This window comes from Betta splendens, chromosome 24 (assembly GCF_900634795.4).
Source record: "Betta splendens chromosome 24, fBetSpl5.4, whole genome shotgun sequence".
Lineage (NCBI taxonomy): Eukaryota > Metazoa > Chordata > Actinopteri > Anabantiformes > Osphronemidae > Betta > Betta splendens.
Window position 1 is genome coordinate 14,510,377 of NC_040901.2, and position 15,219 is coordinate 14,525,595.

Genomic DNA, 15,219 nt, shown 5'->3' on the forward strand with positions numbered 1-15,219 from the left:
CGGAGAAAAGTGGAGAAGTGTTTCAATGGCTTCTTTTTCTGTAAGACGCTGGAAACGAGTCAGTGAATAAGTTTAGCTTCTTCTTCAGATGTTCAAGAATCTGAAGTTTAAAAGAATTAGATAAATGAACAGTGAAGCATCTTCTGTAGTGAAACCTTTAGCTGATTAGAGATTTTGTGTTGTTGTTGTTGTGTGAATTGTGTGTTAATGATCCTAATGAGCAGTTAGTATAATTACACCCAATCAGACTACATACTGACACAATCTAACACTCAAGTAACCTAAAACCAGGGTCCGGTGACGTCATCCCGCCAGACCACGTGATATCAATAATCAATATAAATAAATATAAAACAGTAATGAAAGTGTAATAATGGGCCCGACGGTGATGACGGGATCACGGCGAACGTGTAGTAGGTGAATCAGCTAAAGGCCGGAAACAAGTGTGCCTTCACAATAAAAGCGAAGTGATCTCCGCAGTGTGACTTGGAGGAACGTCCATCTTTGTTGCCGATGATGATGATGTTTTGCTTGTTTTCAGCCACCTGCTATATGTAATGTGAAGTGAAAGTGAGTTTGACGTGTCTTTTTCTTTTTTGTCTTATTACTTAACATATTAAGATGTTTATTTATTAGCGTTTCTTTAAGGAGAATGTTGCAGAGTTACACCTGTCTTGCGTCTTTTCTATTTTATTATGACGTCATCCAGGGACAACGCTGATGACGCTTTGATGCTTTTATTCTGAAGGCCTCTCGTTTCTTCCTCCTCTGCTGTGTCTCTAACGCGGTGCGGCCACTGGTTCATCAAGAGGCTCAGGGGGAGATGCCATGACAGCAGCATCACCGAACACCACGACCACCGGGAGCGTTTGATTCAAAGACTGATCTGCTTTGTGTCGGGTGGAACCCGTCGGTACCGGGGCACCTGTGATGCAGTCCGGGTTATAATCGTTGGCGAAGTGAAGCGGAGGGAGAGGCAGCAGCATCTGGACCGGAGGTAAGAGCTGGAGGGGGAGGAGGGCAGGGCGTGGAGAAGGGAAGCGGGTACCGGACCGTCTGCCTGGTCTGCGTCCGTCTGGCGGTTGTCACGTCGTTACGCTACTGGTTGGTCTCCGCGGCTCCGAACAGAGGAGCTTCTTTAGCCCGGCCTGCAGCAGGACGGGGCGCCGAGGCCCGCAGAGCCGCTCCATCCAGCATCTGGCTCAATAGTAATAATAATAATAACAAGACGGATGTAATGAAAATAGTTAAAATAAATAAATTTAAAAAAAAGGTCAGAAGTGTCTCATTTTGCAGAACCTGAAAAGTGAAAACCTTGTTTTCACCATGAGACATGTGCACAACAAATCAAAGACCACAATCCAGCAATAAATGATCAATAGTTGATCCTCCTCTTGATCAATGAACGGTTAGACTGTTGTTCGACTCAGAAACAGACCTGCTCTCTTTCCCACTTCAGCCTGTTTCTTTTAGATCAAACATGACATAAAACCAAGTCAGACTTAGAACCACAGGTTTCTAAAAGTCAGAACTGTGGCCCACTGAGCTTCATGCCGTCCAGAAGAAGACACTTCAGTTTAATTTAATCCATCCATTCATTTTCTACAGCTTATCCCGGGTGGTGCGACCCCACACACCAGTCCATTGCAGGGCAACACACATACAGACAACCATTCACACACACAAACTCACACCTATGGGCAATTCAGAGTGACCAATCAACCTAATGCATGTTTTTGGACCATGAGAGGAAGCCGGAGAACCCGGAGAGAACCCACACAAACACAGTGAGAACATGCAAACTCCACACAGAAAGGCACCCAGGCTGCCCAGAAATCAAAGCCAGGAACTTATTGCTGTGAGGCGACAGTGCTACCCACTGCACCACATCACATCATAGCACTAAATCACAACAAGGTTATCTTAAGGCACTTTACAAGGTAAGGTTTAAGACCTTGCACAACTAAACCGAACAAATCCCACATACAGCAAGCCTGTATGTGCAGGATGGTTGGACCAGAGACTGGACTGGACACAGGCAGGATGGTTGGACCTGCAGCTGAGTCTGATGGTACCTGTAGGTGTGGACAGAGTGGGGGAGATCACAACTACTGGAGAGAAAAGGACAAGGTTAGTTAAACATGGAACAATGAGGTTATTGGACAAAAAGAGGAAACAGAGGAGCTCAGTGTATAAATTAAGTCCCCCAGCAGTCTATGTCTATTGCAGCTTAACTAAGAGATGGTTCCTGTGACTAACAATCATTGCCAGTGACCTGAACCATCCCTAACTATAAGCTTTATCAAAAAGAAAGGTTTTAAGCCTAATCTGGTGGAGAGTGTGTCAGCTTCTCGAACCTGAAGAGGGAGCTGGTTCCAGAGGAGACGAGCTTGGTAGCTAAAAGCTCTGCCTCACGTTCTACATTTAAAGACTCTAGGAACCACAAGGAGCCCAGCGCTCTGAGAACAAAGTGTTCTGCTGGGAGCGGTGTGTTGTGTTACCTTCTAACACCTCAGGCTCTCCCTCTCTGTCTGTCTGGACTCCCTTTCCCAGGATGCTCTGGGGTTTCCCAGCAGGCCAGTGAAGATGAGTGTGACATCATGGTTCCTCGTCAGCAGCTCCGGCACTCGTCACCGCCTCCCCAGAGAGATGATCTTTGTGGGACGAGAGGACTGTGAACTGATGCTGCAGGTCTGGTTCTGGATTCATGTCCGTATAATTCTGGTTCTGGGTGTTCTGAAGGTGTGGCTGTCTTTATGTGTTCAGTCTCGTAGTGTGGACAAACAACATGCTGTCATCAACTACAACACAGCTACTGACGAACACCTGGTGAAGGACCTGGGCAGCCTGAACGGGGTAAGACGGGAACACGTAGCAGCTAATGATGAAAATGAATGTGTCAGTTTTCTCACCTTAGACTGTTGTTTGTCATCTCCTGCAGACGTTTGTGAACGACCTGAGGATCCCCGATCAGACCTACATCACTCTCAAACTGTCTGACATCATCCGGTTTGGATATGATATCCTTTGAGGCCAGGATGACCTGTCTTGTGTCTGTCAGCGTTCAATACTTTCACAGTTTTTCTTAACCTTCCCTCCACATTCTCACGTCTACGTTCTGGAGAAGAGTCAGCACAGAGTCCCAGAGGAGGCGCTAAAGGTCAGTGTGCCCATGGATGACTGCATGCGTGTCTTATCATCCCATTTATGATACAACACGGAGGCAAAACATAAAAACACACACATTAATAGCAGATTTGTAAAGCCTTAAACATACAAGTCAAACGGACCAGGACATGTGTAACTCTGTTCTTGATTGTTTCAGCATGAGAAGTACAGCAGTCAGCTCCAGATGAACTTGAAAGCATCAGAGGGGAAAAAGGCAGAGAAAACAGGAAGTACAAAGACTGTGACACAAGGTGCTCAACAAATACTGCAGCCAACACTAAACACTGACACTCATCACTGACACGAACGAGTGTAGCTGGTGGGATGCTTACGCTAGCAGCGCTGCTGGAAGGTGAGGTGGTGCATCAGCTGAAGCGGGGACCTTTATGTCTCATGACGAATCGCTGACTTGCTGCTGAGATAGAATTTCCATTGAGCTACTTCACATTTTTCATCATGAAGCAGGTTTTGCTTGGTTGTCACCTATCCTCACAGACTGGATAAAATTTGTAGTTCAAGTAAAATAAATGTAATATCTTGTGTTTAAATGTTGGAATATATAAAATTAACCAAATTTAAAAATACTTTATATACTTACTTACAGCGTTCTATCTTAATAATAATAAAAACTCCCTTCTCACCCCACGCGGGTGGTCTCTCATCCACTTTCCAAGCTCGGGTCCTCTACCAGAGGCCAGGGAGCTTGAGGGTTCTGCGCAGTATCCTTGCTGTTCCTAGGACTGCACTTTTCTGGACTGAGATTTCGGATGTTTTTCCAGGGATCTGTTGTAGCCACTCCTCCAATTTGGGGGTCACTGCCCCCAGTGCTCCAATCACCACAGGCACCACTGTGGCCTTCACCTTCCAAGCCTTCTCCAGTTCTTCTCTGAGCCCTTGGTATTTCTCTAGTTCTCTGGTTCGCCATTACCATTCTGTCTGTCTGTATCTAAAAGTCCCACAGGATCTTGGCTCGCTCGTTCTCTACCACCTTGGGAGGTGTTTCCCACTTTGACCTTGGGGTTTCCAGTCCATACTCTGCGCAGATGTTCCTGTATACTATGCCAGCCACTTGGTTATAGCGTTCCATGTATGCTTTCCCTGCCAGCATCTTACACCCTGCAGTTATGTGCTGGATGGTCTCAGGGGCCTCTTTGCACAGTCTACACCTTGGGTCTTGTCTGGTGTGGTAGATCTGGGCCTCTATGGCTCTGGTGCTCAGGGCCTGCTCCTGTGCAGCCAGGATGAGTGCCTCTGTGCTGTCCTTCAGCCCGGCCCTTTCAAGCCATTGGTAGGATTTGTTGAGATCAGCCACTTCAGTTATGTTCCGGTGGTACATCCCGTGTAAGGGCTTGTCCTCCCATGATGGTCCCTCTTCCAGCATCTCATCCTCTGTTCTCCACTGCCTGAGACATTCACTCAGCACGTCATCTGTCGGGGCCTTATCCTTGATGTACTTATGGATCTTGGATGTTTCATCCTGGATAGTGGCTCTCACGCTCACTAGTCCTCGGCCCCCTTCTTTTCGGCTAGCGTACAGTCTCAGGGTGCTGGATTTGGGGTGGAACCCTCCATGCATGGTGAGGAGGTTTCGTGTCTTAACATCTGTGGTCTGTATCTCTTCCTTTGGCCACCAATATATTTTTATATATAATTTTAGCCTTTAGTTTTCTTGAAATGCTTAATTTTTTATTTAGTTTTATTGTCAATAAGCTTTTGTCTTTTGTGATTTGTAAATCAATATCACATGTATGTTTAGCCAATGAAATCCATACACTGTATGTCCTTCAGAGACTCAGGGGAGTCGGCCCACTCCTCTGTACGGCCAACCGTCCTGGTGGGGGGAGGATGATTATGGGACTAAAGTTCAAAGAAGTGATGATCTTCCAGGTTAGTTTGTGAGACAGAAAAAAAGATGACACATCTGTTGTATTTGAACGTTTGTCTTTAATGTGATGGATTAGATTTTGTACCTGTAACCTTGCACAAGATTTGTCCTTTTTTCTGTCAGAAGAACACAAAGATGCTCCGTCTGTGGATCCAAAATTTCCCGGATCTTTGTCAGACTCCCAACCGCAGGCCGTCTTTTCTTCATACCACCGTGAACCGAGCTACTTTGAGATCCCCACCAAGGACTTTCAGCACCCCTCAGGGGTGGAGCTTCGTGAGATCCCCACCAAGGATACGGACACACATGTGACCCCATCCTCCCCTCCCACTCCAACCCCACCTGTTGTTCAGAGCCACGCCTCTTTCACTATTGAGTTTGACGACTGCACGCCTGGCAAGATGAAGATCAAAGACCACGTCACTAAGTTCTCCACCCGCCTGAGGAAGCAGTCGGCTCTGCCCAACAAGGCATCTGTTGTAACTCCCGCTGAGGTGATGTCAGCAGAGAGCAAGGTGGCTGATTGGCTGGTCCACAGTGATGCCAGCATGATAAGGAGACGCCCACCATGTGAAGACGTTTACAGCACTAAGAGCGATCTTGCCATGAACATCAAAACCCTCAAAGGTCAGTGTCTTTCTGGTGTCAGGGTCATTGAAGGTGTTTGAGTGTTAACAAAAACTCTGTCTTGGTTTCTTGTCCAGCTCATTGTGGATCTACCAACTGTCTGCAAACAGCATCCTTTAGAGCATCTTGTTCTTGATTTTATCTGGATGAGACCTTTTTCCTGCATCAGTAAACATTCCTGTTAGCTTGTAGTTTATAGATGTTCGTGAAAGAGAACGCATGCGGGGGTTAAAATCAGAGATGCTCAAAGATACCAGAGTGGCAATAATATGACTGTCAGCACTTCTGATGTTCCAATCAAATGTATTTGATCAGGTGTTTTGTTGTCAGGTCATCATCATGAGGACGGAACCCAGAGTGATTCAGAGGACCCAGTTCTCAAAGGAGGAAGGAGTAAATCTCAGCACTCTGTCCAATCAGAGCAGTCAGAGGTTCCGGACCAGAACATCCAGTCATTCCCACCACCTGCTCCAACACAGAAGCTCCACCAGCCACTCCAATGTTCCCCAAGTAGACAGGCCACCTCGTCTCCTGTAGCGCCAGAGCTGACCCTGTCCCAGAGCCAGACTCTTCAAGTGCCATCCCCTACAAAGGAAGGACCCAAGCAAGGTTACCCAGAGCATCTGACCCAGCAGGCCTTCATCATTGAGTTCTTTGATGACAACCCACGCAAAAAACGCTCACAGTCTTTCACACACAACCCTGCACATGCTGATTCTTACTCAGCTCTCAAGGGCAAGCTGGAACGGCGGAAAGGCAGCGAGAGGCCAGCATCTGTGCACGGCCATGTTCCACCCACTCAGCAGGTGACTACCCCACTGAAGAGTCAGGGCCACAGCGGCCCTCAGAGGTCAAGTTCTTTGAAGAGGGAAAAGACAGAGGGGGAGGCGGCTCCAGCCAGTTCTTCCTCCCGCTCTTCCTCAGGCATCATCATCAGACCCTTTGGCAGCGTTGGGAAAAAATCCAAGCTTGCTCAAGAGTTTGCTGCTGAATTCCTGAAGGATTCCAATGGACGGGATTTCTCACCAACAAGGGACAAGATTTCGCCTCCACCAATGTCTGCACCACCAGTCATGGTGTCACCGCTTCGGGCAGGGCTTCCTTCCCCACATGAATCTCCTGCACCATCTTCAGTCTCCTACCCCTCCTCTCCTTTACAACCCCCAGCTGTTTCAAAGTCCTTCACTGCCCCCATAGCTGCTGGCCGTACTGCCTCTCCTGCGCACTCCTTTGTGCCTCCCATGTCTTCAGTGATGCCCCTAGGTGTCCATGGGGGAGAACTCAAAGGTTCCCACAGGATGATAAGGAATGAGGAAGATGATAGTTTAAGCGATGCTGGGACCTACACCATTGAGACAGAGTCACAGGACAAAGAAGTGGAGGAGGCTCGCAATATGATTGATCAGGTGAACTTATCCTCCTGTCCTTTTTGCTCCTTCCTGCTGTGGACCGCCCCCTCCTCATGCATGCCCTGTGCTCTGACAGGTATTTGGTGTCCTCGACTTTCCAGAGTACAGTGGTGTGAACACAGGAGTGTATAGACCTGTAATAAATGATGGCAAGGATGAACAAGCTAACATGCCTTGCGATGGTGATGGTAGCACTGTGGATCCGTTGCATGGCTTTATCCCAGCTACTATCAGCGTCCACCCAGCAGGCCCCGTTCAGGTAAAATCTCTAGGAAACTGAATTAAGACCTGAATATACACTCTTGTAGCATGTTCCGGACAGTGTGCACGCAGTCAGGTGGCCCCTCAGTTTCTACCATCACATATTTGAATCTATCCAGTTAGTTGGAATCTTTGGTCCCACATTCTCTTTCTATCATGGTGTTGCTGTTCTATGTTCTAGCTTCCATCTGGTCATGCAGCAGGTCTGGAAGGACCTAAATGGGTTTCCCGATGGGCCAGTCTGGCTGACAGCTATGCTGACCCTGGGTCCACTCCACCACAAGGAGAATGTTTAGAAGGTGCTGTAACATGTGCTTGTTTCTCATTTTAGTCAAACATCTTTGATTTTAAGAATCAAATATATGTTCTTTGAATGCAGTCAAAAATATTTATTATAGAACACAGATAAAGTTAAGAATAGAAAATACAAACATTAAAAATTGAATTGTTTTTGTAGATTTGCGCTCAATGAGCCGATCAGTGGGAAGTTACAGCTATGACAACTCTGAGTCAGAATCCAGCCACAGCTCTAGGACAAGAAGAATGCTGCCCCAGGTACCTCCAGAAAAGCTGGACGTTATTGCCCCAAGTATCCTGATACGTCATGAATCTTATCAAGAACCAGAGCCACTGGACAGAGGCAGTGTCTCACCCTGTCCTCAAGATTCCACTCAACACCTGTCAATTCAGGATGACGTGGATCCAGACAGTTTAAGTGATGCCAGTCGCTCTGATGATGGACCACTTCTGGGGAATGCAAAAACGAATCAGGCCACTATTGGTGTCACAGCTTCAGGGGCTGATGTTTTTCAGCTCAAAGATCAGGAGAAAGTACCCCCCTCCACCAAATCCACGTCCTTCTACATTGGTTCTGAAGATCCAGCCAAAGCTAACCAGACCCGGAGTCCACTTCAGTCTAAGAGGACACATGACCCAGTACCAAAAACACCTCCTACAACCATCCTGATTCGACACCTGAGTGGACATGAAACCAGGAGGGCAGGTGTTAAGCCCAACAGCTCTGCTCCAAATCTCCAAACTCAGGACAAGACTTCTTTTCCCACCAATGATGGCTGCATATCACCTTTTGTCCGGCAGGAGAGCTTCACTAAGGACCGGCCCAGTGATACTGTTCAAGTGAAGAAGCTTCCCCACATCTCGAGCCACCCATCCATCAGAGACTTGGAACAGAGGAGGGAAAATATCCAGGACTCACAGTCCTTCCTTCTGGAGGCAAAGGGAACTTTGCCCACCCCGGACACCAAGGTACCCTCATCAGGCTCCGGTCGCAGCTCAAAGAAAGGGGGCTCCTCCAGCCACATGGACGACTCCCTTTCTGGGGAATCTGACGTGGACACAGCAAGCACTGTGAGTCAAGTGAGCAGTAAAAATGCTCCCATCAACTCTAAAAAGCGTCCAGCTATAAGTAGTCTTCAGAAGGAGAGGTCATCTTCCAACCCATCCATTCAAGACAAGGGACGACAGCCTACTGCCCGTGAACGTCTTTCTGAGAAACGCAGAAATCAGGGAACTAGTGATGCTTCAAGCAAGGCAGAGGCAGCAAAGCGCTTTCAGATGCGCCGCAGTGTAGGTAACCGTGGCTCTCTGGATCTGTCTGAGAGCCAGCATGGTTCTGTCTCGTCAGACCATGAAATATCTCGTCCATCCAGCCGCAGCAAAAAAGGCATTGCTTCTCTTCAAAAGGAAGACAATGGAAAAACTGCAAAGACAGCGAATCAACAGGTTTTGACCCGTTCCAACAGCTTGTCAGCCCCACGGCCAACTCGTGCATCCATGCTGCGCCGAGCACGACTTGGCGAGGCTTCAGACAATGAAGGTGCTGAGACAGACAGAGCTTCCCAGAATTCTGACCATATTGTTCCTCCAACCAAAGGCGCTACTGAGGCGAAGAAGCTATCCAGGCTGGATATTTTAGCAATGCCTAGGAAGAGGACCGGTTCTTTCACGACGCCCAGTGACAATGAGACCTCCTCTACAGGTAGGTCCGGTTTATCCAATCGGAATTCAGATTCTGTTGTCACCACCAGGAAGACATCAGTGGGAGATGCCCGGCAGGCAGAAAGCAGAGGGAATGGGGTTCCAGGGAAGCAACCCCTGACTCGTACCCGATCCACCGGAGCCAAGTACCCCAGCTCTAGTGAGTCCTGACTGTTTGCTTTTAGATATAAATAATACTTTTCATCATACAGTATGTTGATGTTCTTTCTACTACTGTAACATCAATATAAGATACGACTTTATTATTCCCACAATGGGGAAATTCCTGAGGCTGGCTCAAAAAGATGAAAAAAGATAATAAAACAAAGTGCAAAAGTCAAAAATGCGTGCCCTTAGTTGCACAACTTCATATAGATTTGTAAAAAAACAGCACACATATACGGTGGAAATAACAAAAAAAAAACAAACAGAAAAGGACAGAGCTGCTGAAACTTGCTTCCACGCACCAGGCGCCATATTGATCAGCAAAGGTCATCACGTGTTTTGCTTTAATTGGTACTGTACTGTACATTTCCAGGTTCCCGTCGCAGGCAGAAGGGTTCAGATTTCACCTCTTCCTCTGAGGAAGAGTATGGGACAAATGGTGGTACTCCCAAGGCCAAACGCTCCTCCCACTCCTCTGCAGCTCAGATACCCCGCGATCACCGGACCACCGCTACTCGATCCAAATCCGTCTCCCTAGAGACAGAGGAGGACGAGGACCAAGAGGTGGACCCCTACCAGAACTGGTCGACACACAGTGCTGAGATTGCCAAGTAACAACACTCTTTTACTTACCACTTGCTTTTTGGCATTGGTCAAAGCTCCCGTTGACATGTGGCTTGTTTTCCTGCAGGCTCAGTCAGGACTTAGCTAAAGATCTAGCCATCCTGGCAAAGGAAATACATGATGTTGCTGGAGATGCAGACTCGCCAAGCTCTGGCATGGGTACCACCATCTCACCCAGTGCGCTTCCCAACACTCCAGCCTCCACCATCTCCACCAGGGAGGAGGTGGGCCATGAACCAATCATTTCCAGCTGTCGTTTGATGTTTGTAGGACAGCTGCTCTGTGGTGTATCAGCTGTTTTTGACATTCTGTCAGTGGGTTACCAGTTTAAAGTAGGTTTTCTAACAGAGGTATTCCTTTGTTTGATCAGTGAGTTACACACAATGGATTCATTGAAGGAGCTTCATTGAGCCTGGATTCTCATTATTCATTTCTCTGTTCTGCTGCACAGACGCCATCTTATCCATTTCTACCTCAGGTTCAACCATTCCAGGTGTCTATCTTTGCCTCATCAGTCCTCCTGTGATTGGTTCTGTTCCTCTATGTCCTCCCATCACTGATCTTAACACTGTTGGATTGTTCCAGAGCACAAATGTTTAGATGTGTGTGGCTGCTGAGTGGTTTGAGGATTGTTAAAAGCGGAATGCTGCATTAGCACAAAACGTGAATCCGCTTATCAAGTAACAAATAGGAATAAAACAAGACACCTCCTGATCCAGACCTGTTGTTGTGTCGCAGCCTGCCCAAACTCAACCCACCTCACTCTCCTGGCTTGGATTTCAGGTTTCTATCAAGATTTCTTTTGTGGTCATTCAGAAATTAATTTGTTCCTAATAATTTTCCACTGCCTTGCACTATTAATAAGATGGTTCTACTGGTTTTGGGTCAGATGTTGCTGTACAGTAGTTGGTAACCAGTAGGATTCCCCTGCATTCCCACGTTTGCCTGTAGTTTCAGTGCTGTATCCCAGCAGTACTAAAATTCACTGCATACTGTACACTGCTGGCCTTCACCATCGCAGCTGCATGTTGACTCAGTGCATGCTTTCACGGAGCCCTACCACCACTAGCCGGCTGCTCGCTGGCTTGATAACTCATATTCAGAGGTTGGATCACTGGAGACAAACTCCTTCTACTCTCTTTCCAGCTGGTCCAGCATATCCCTGAGGCCAGTTTAAACTACCAGAAGGTTCCTCCAGGTTCTGCTGCCCTCTCTGATCTGGATGCAAACATGAATGAACCAGAGACCGGTTCTAGGCAACGCCGTCCATGGAACCGTCAAGAGGTCACTGTCTAATCCCAGCGGGGCCACATTCACGCTGCAGCTCAGAGAAAAAGCTTCTTACAACAACAACATGGCTACAAATCGTGAAGGCCTGCTGTTACTGTGCTGTTTTCATTATCAGTAATTAGAAGAGTTTACCCTAAAAATCTGCTGTATCACTGTAGGTCCCAATCGAATCCAAGCTGATCTTACTTATTTTTACTGATATGAAAGTTAATGGGAGACTACTGCAAACTGCAGTAGTCCCAACATTTACAAATGACTGAGCTAAAAGAGTAAACTTTAGATGGTTCATCCTCTGGAGAGTAAGAAGGAAACATTGAAAAATATCTGTGTAACCAATGTGTTTGCAGAAGAGTAGACTTTATGGAAGTCAGTTCTCAGTTGAGCGTAAAACCTGCAGTGTGAGCGAGGCCAAAGTCCAAAGGTCATTGTGAATCTCATCAGAAGTGCTGCAGTTAGTTTTGGTTTGCTGGGCAAACCTGCTGATGCTCATGTGCTACCTGACTTCAGCTTTGAGGGTCAATATCCACTATCTGGTCTCTTTCAGGTGATTCTGGACAACCTGATGCTAAATCCTGTCTCTCAGCTTTCTCAGGCCATCCGCGAAAACACAGAGCAGCTGGCAGAAAAAATGAAGTAAGAAGCCACGCGTTGATGTTCTGCTTCGGTGGTTTGTGTCTTCAGGCAAACTGGAAGCTTAATCGAATCTAGACATGTGCAGAGCTAATTATTTCAGTCACAGTACTGGTTTTCATTTGGCTGCTTCTGGGGTTTGGTGCCACCAAGGTTGTAGTGTCATAGATGTAGTTTTATTTTTTAGTGGTAGTAACACTACAGTACATGTGGTTTCCAGGGTTTTGTTCCAGAACAAAGCCGAGGTCTGGGAGGAAATTGAGGCGAAGATCAACACTGAGAATGAAGTTCCCATTCTCAAAACATCCAACAAGGTTTTTCTCTAAACTCATTTTCTGATTAACACTAATTAACACTAACATTAAGAGATTGTAAGAATGTGTGTACCTCTGGTTCTGATTCTGCTTGGTCTCCCAGGAAATTACTTCCATTTTAAAAGAGCTGAGGAGAGTCCAGAGGCAGCTGAAAGGTAATTATTTGTTTCACATTCCGTCATATGAGGGTTGTGTTGGCCCAGGCCTGATTCTTATCGTATCCTCTGGTTTATTCTGTAGTCATTAACACTATTGTGGAGCCCAGTGGATGTCTTCAGGCTGCTGCTGTTTCCACATCTTCTGTCAGTCAGACCCGACCCAAGGAAAAGAAGCTGACCTCCAAACCCCGTGCCCCCCCCCCCGCCTCCAACGCCAATGAAAGCACCAAACGAGCACCTCGTGGACCTGACGGGGGCCACTACATGGCCTGAGCAGGCCGTTGTAGCACTTCTGAATGTTCCCTCTGCATCCACACCATCCCTGACCTGAGGATTACTTATACAAACTATGGGCTTTGGGTCCATCATGGCTGTGACATTCCTCCTGTGTGTCCATGGTCCTTATGATTCCAGTGCCCAGAGCTTCTGTTTGCTGGAACCTCATGAAGTGAGTGTTTGGTTAGGGAGGAGACACAGCTCAGAGAGTCACGCCTCTATCTCTGGCTTCTAAAACAGGACAGAGATCAATTACAGCCACTGGCAGGACTATACTGAATTCACATCATCCTGGTGTGACCATATTTGTATTATCGCACAGAACACAGCACAGCAGTTAGAATGTTTAACCCCAATTGACCTGGCAGGAAACTGTGGAAGTATGGATGCATTGGACTCATCCAGAACCAATCTGTCCTTTGTTTTCAGACATTAACAATAAATTTAGACCTGCATCACAACGCACAAGCTCAGCTAAAGTTAGTTCAAGCTACAGAAGCAGTAGCTGCCACAGTAGAACATGATGATGTACAAACATTTAGAGATGAATTCTGTGCTTTGATAATCTGTTGTTGCGTTTTAACAGGTTGTGTGTTTGAGTCTTTCTGTCTGTATCTATGAGACATGTTGAAGCTTAAGTGCTGCTTCAAGAACAGATGTAAATGTATATTTTACTGATTGTTTTGAGCTTTGCTGTTCTCCTGTAACCGCTCCTCTCATTTTCATTTTTTAGCTGTGATTGTGCAATAACTGTGAAACTGCTTCAGGTTGGCTGTAGCTGAATGTTGTGAGCGCTGAATGTCTGAGAGTTTTCTGGGACTTAAACAAATCAGTCTAATGTAAAATACGAGCAGGGAGACATCAGGCAACTTAGCTGGTCCCTAAACACATCCTGTTGCCTCCGCTGGATTACAGTTGGTCCTGAAGCCTAAAGGAAGACTCCTCATGTCTACAGAAGTCATAAACCTTAAATTTCTGTTTGGTTGTTAGCTCAATTCTGTCCCCTGGAGTTGATACTATTGGGGTATGTCTCTACCAAATACACAAAATGTTTGCCCATTTGTTTGCTCCAGCTCAGTCAGACTGGACTCACTTAGGAAGTTGTAGCTCTGACTGTGTTTGTCCTGCTGGAAGAACAACCTTTGCTTTCATTCCCTGCATTTAGCTTCAGCCATCCTCCTATTCACTCTGGCCAGCTTCCTGGCTCCTGCTGAAGGAACATAATGCTGCCACCACTGTCTTTGTAGGTGGGGAGGTTGTGTTCAGGCGCATGTGAAGAATTAGTTTTTAGCACACAACCTTTACCATTAAGGCCAAAAGGTTCAATGTGGAAAAGCCCAGAGCAAAAAAAAAAAAGATTTTATACAGTAAGCCTCTGTGTAAATATCCCCACAATAGCTCTGGCAAAGTCGCTCTTGAAATTAGAAGTGAATGTTCACATCTGCTGTGTTCAGGCCCAATCTGTGCATTTCCAGTGTTTTAGTCCCCGCAAACGTGAATTTACGTCAAGTGAAGGCAAATTTATTAAGGTGTGTGTGTACACTTGTGTTGAAGTAAGAACCAAAAAACGTATTTTCTTACGAAAGTGAGGACATTTTGGCTGCTCTTAAGTTGAAGGCCTGTTTGAGGGTTAAGATGTGATTTTAGGGCTGAGTTTAGAATTGAGTTCTGGTACGGATTAGAGCAAAGGTTAGACGTCTGCCTTTAGGTGTGATGGTAAGGGTTAGGGGCTAGGCAAGGCATTATGTCTATGGACGTCCTCGCTTCCATGTAAGTGCAAGGATGGGTGTGTGTGCATGTGCATCTGGGCCTCGGGTTCAAACCTAGTTTTTGTCTGTCTGACACAATTAATGACACTGGGGGTTATTTCCTACATCTGAACGTATAAAGACAAAGTAAAGCTTCACGTCACTGATGTCTGTACCAGTCTTTGTCCTAAGACTAGCTTCCTGTCACAGTGAAGCATCAATGATCTGCTACACATACAAGTCAGACTAAGGCTTCTCCCCATTTCCAGTCTTTGTGCTAAGCTAAGCTAACTGATCTCACAGGTGGAGCTGAGCTTCTTCTGGGTTCTTTTATTCACTCATGGTGCCATTTCATGCTCTGCCGTCTGGATCTGGACCTGACTGGCTGCTGCAGTGCTGATGTAAACGCTGGCCTGGGCTTCCTGCACTGTGCTTAATGTTGTTTCAGTGCATGAGTAACTGAAAAGATTAAGCTAAACTCTGTTTCCTGGTATTAGAAACTTTTATATGCACCCGATCATGGTTTATGGAGTAGAGTGTATGGTTCTGGTGGAGATGAACCAGCCTTTGTTCTCTGGACTCATGTAATCATCATCAGCAGGATTTCTTTGTATCACTGCATCATTTGTAATAAATTGACTTTATGCACCAAGATGTTTGTTTCAG

The 15,219-nt window shown here is 46.5% G+C and overlaps 1 protein-coding gene across 8 annotated transcripts; it reads left to right on the forward strand.

Annotated features, from left to right (window-relative positions):
- Window positions 1-740: 740 nt before the first annotated feature.
- cep170bb (centrosomal protein 170Bb) lies at window positions 741-15,207 on the forward strand. 8 transcript variants are annotated; one of them, XM_029140609.2, is made up of 21 exons: window positions 741-997; window positions 2,554-2,691; window positions 2,767-2,856; window positions 2,942-3,020; window positions 3,102-3,160; window positions 3,326-3,419; window positions 4,957-5,055; window positions 5,180-5,680; window positions 6,011-7,086; window positions 7,166-7,348; window positions 7,532-7,649; window positions 7,808-9,508; window positions 9,887-10,124; window positions 10,205-10,361; window positions 10,589-10,630; window positions 10,876-10,920; window positions 11,284-11,421; window positions 11,972-12,060; window positions 12,278-12,371; window positions 12,475-12,526; window positions 12,612-15,207. In XM_029140609.2, exons 2-21 carry the CDS (start codon window positions 2,587-2,589, stop codon window positions 12,800-12,802), a joined length of 5,151 nt encoding a protein of 1,716 aa, XP_028996442.1. In that variant the 5' UTR covers window positions 741-997; window positions 2,554-2,586; the 3' UTR covers window positions 12,803-15,207. The 8 variants fall into 8 exon arrangements, with proteins under 8 accessions (XP_028996442.1, XP_028996441.1, XP_028996444.1 ...); XM_029140608.2 differs by having other exon boundaries at window positions 742-997; window positions 5,177-5,680; XM_029140611.3 differs by lacking the exon at window positions 10,876-10,920 and having other exon boundaries at window positions 742-997; window positions 5,177-5,680.
- Window positions 15,208-15,219: the final 12 nt, after the last annotated feature.

Coding starts and splice junctions, on each gene's coding strand:
- cep170bb (XM_029140608.2), top strand. CDS start 2,587: ATGAGTGTGACATCATGGTTCCTCGTCAGCAGCTCCGGCACTCGTCAC. Junction 2,692..2,766: donor ACTGTGAACTGATGCTGCAG/GTCTGGTTCTGG, acceptor TTATGTGTTCAG/TCTCGTAGTGTGGACAAACA. Junction 10,921..11,283: donor TCTCCTGGCTTGGATTTCAG/GTTTCTATCAAG, acceptor CTCTCTTTCCAG/CTGGTCCAGCATATCCCTGA.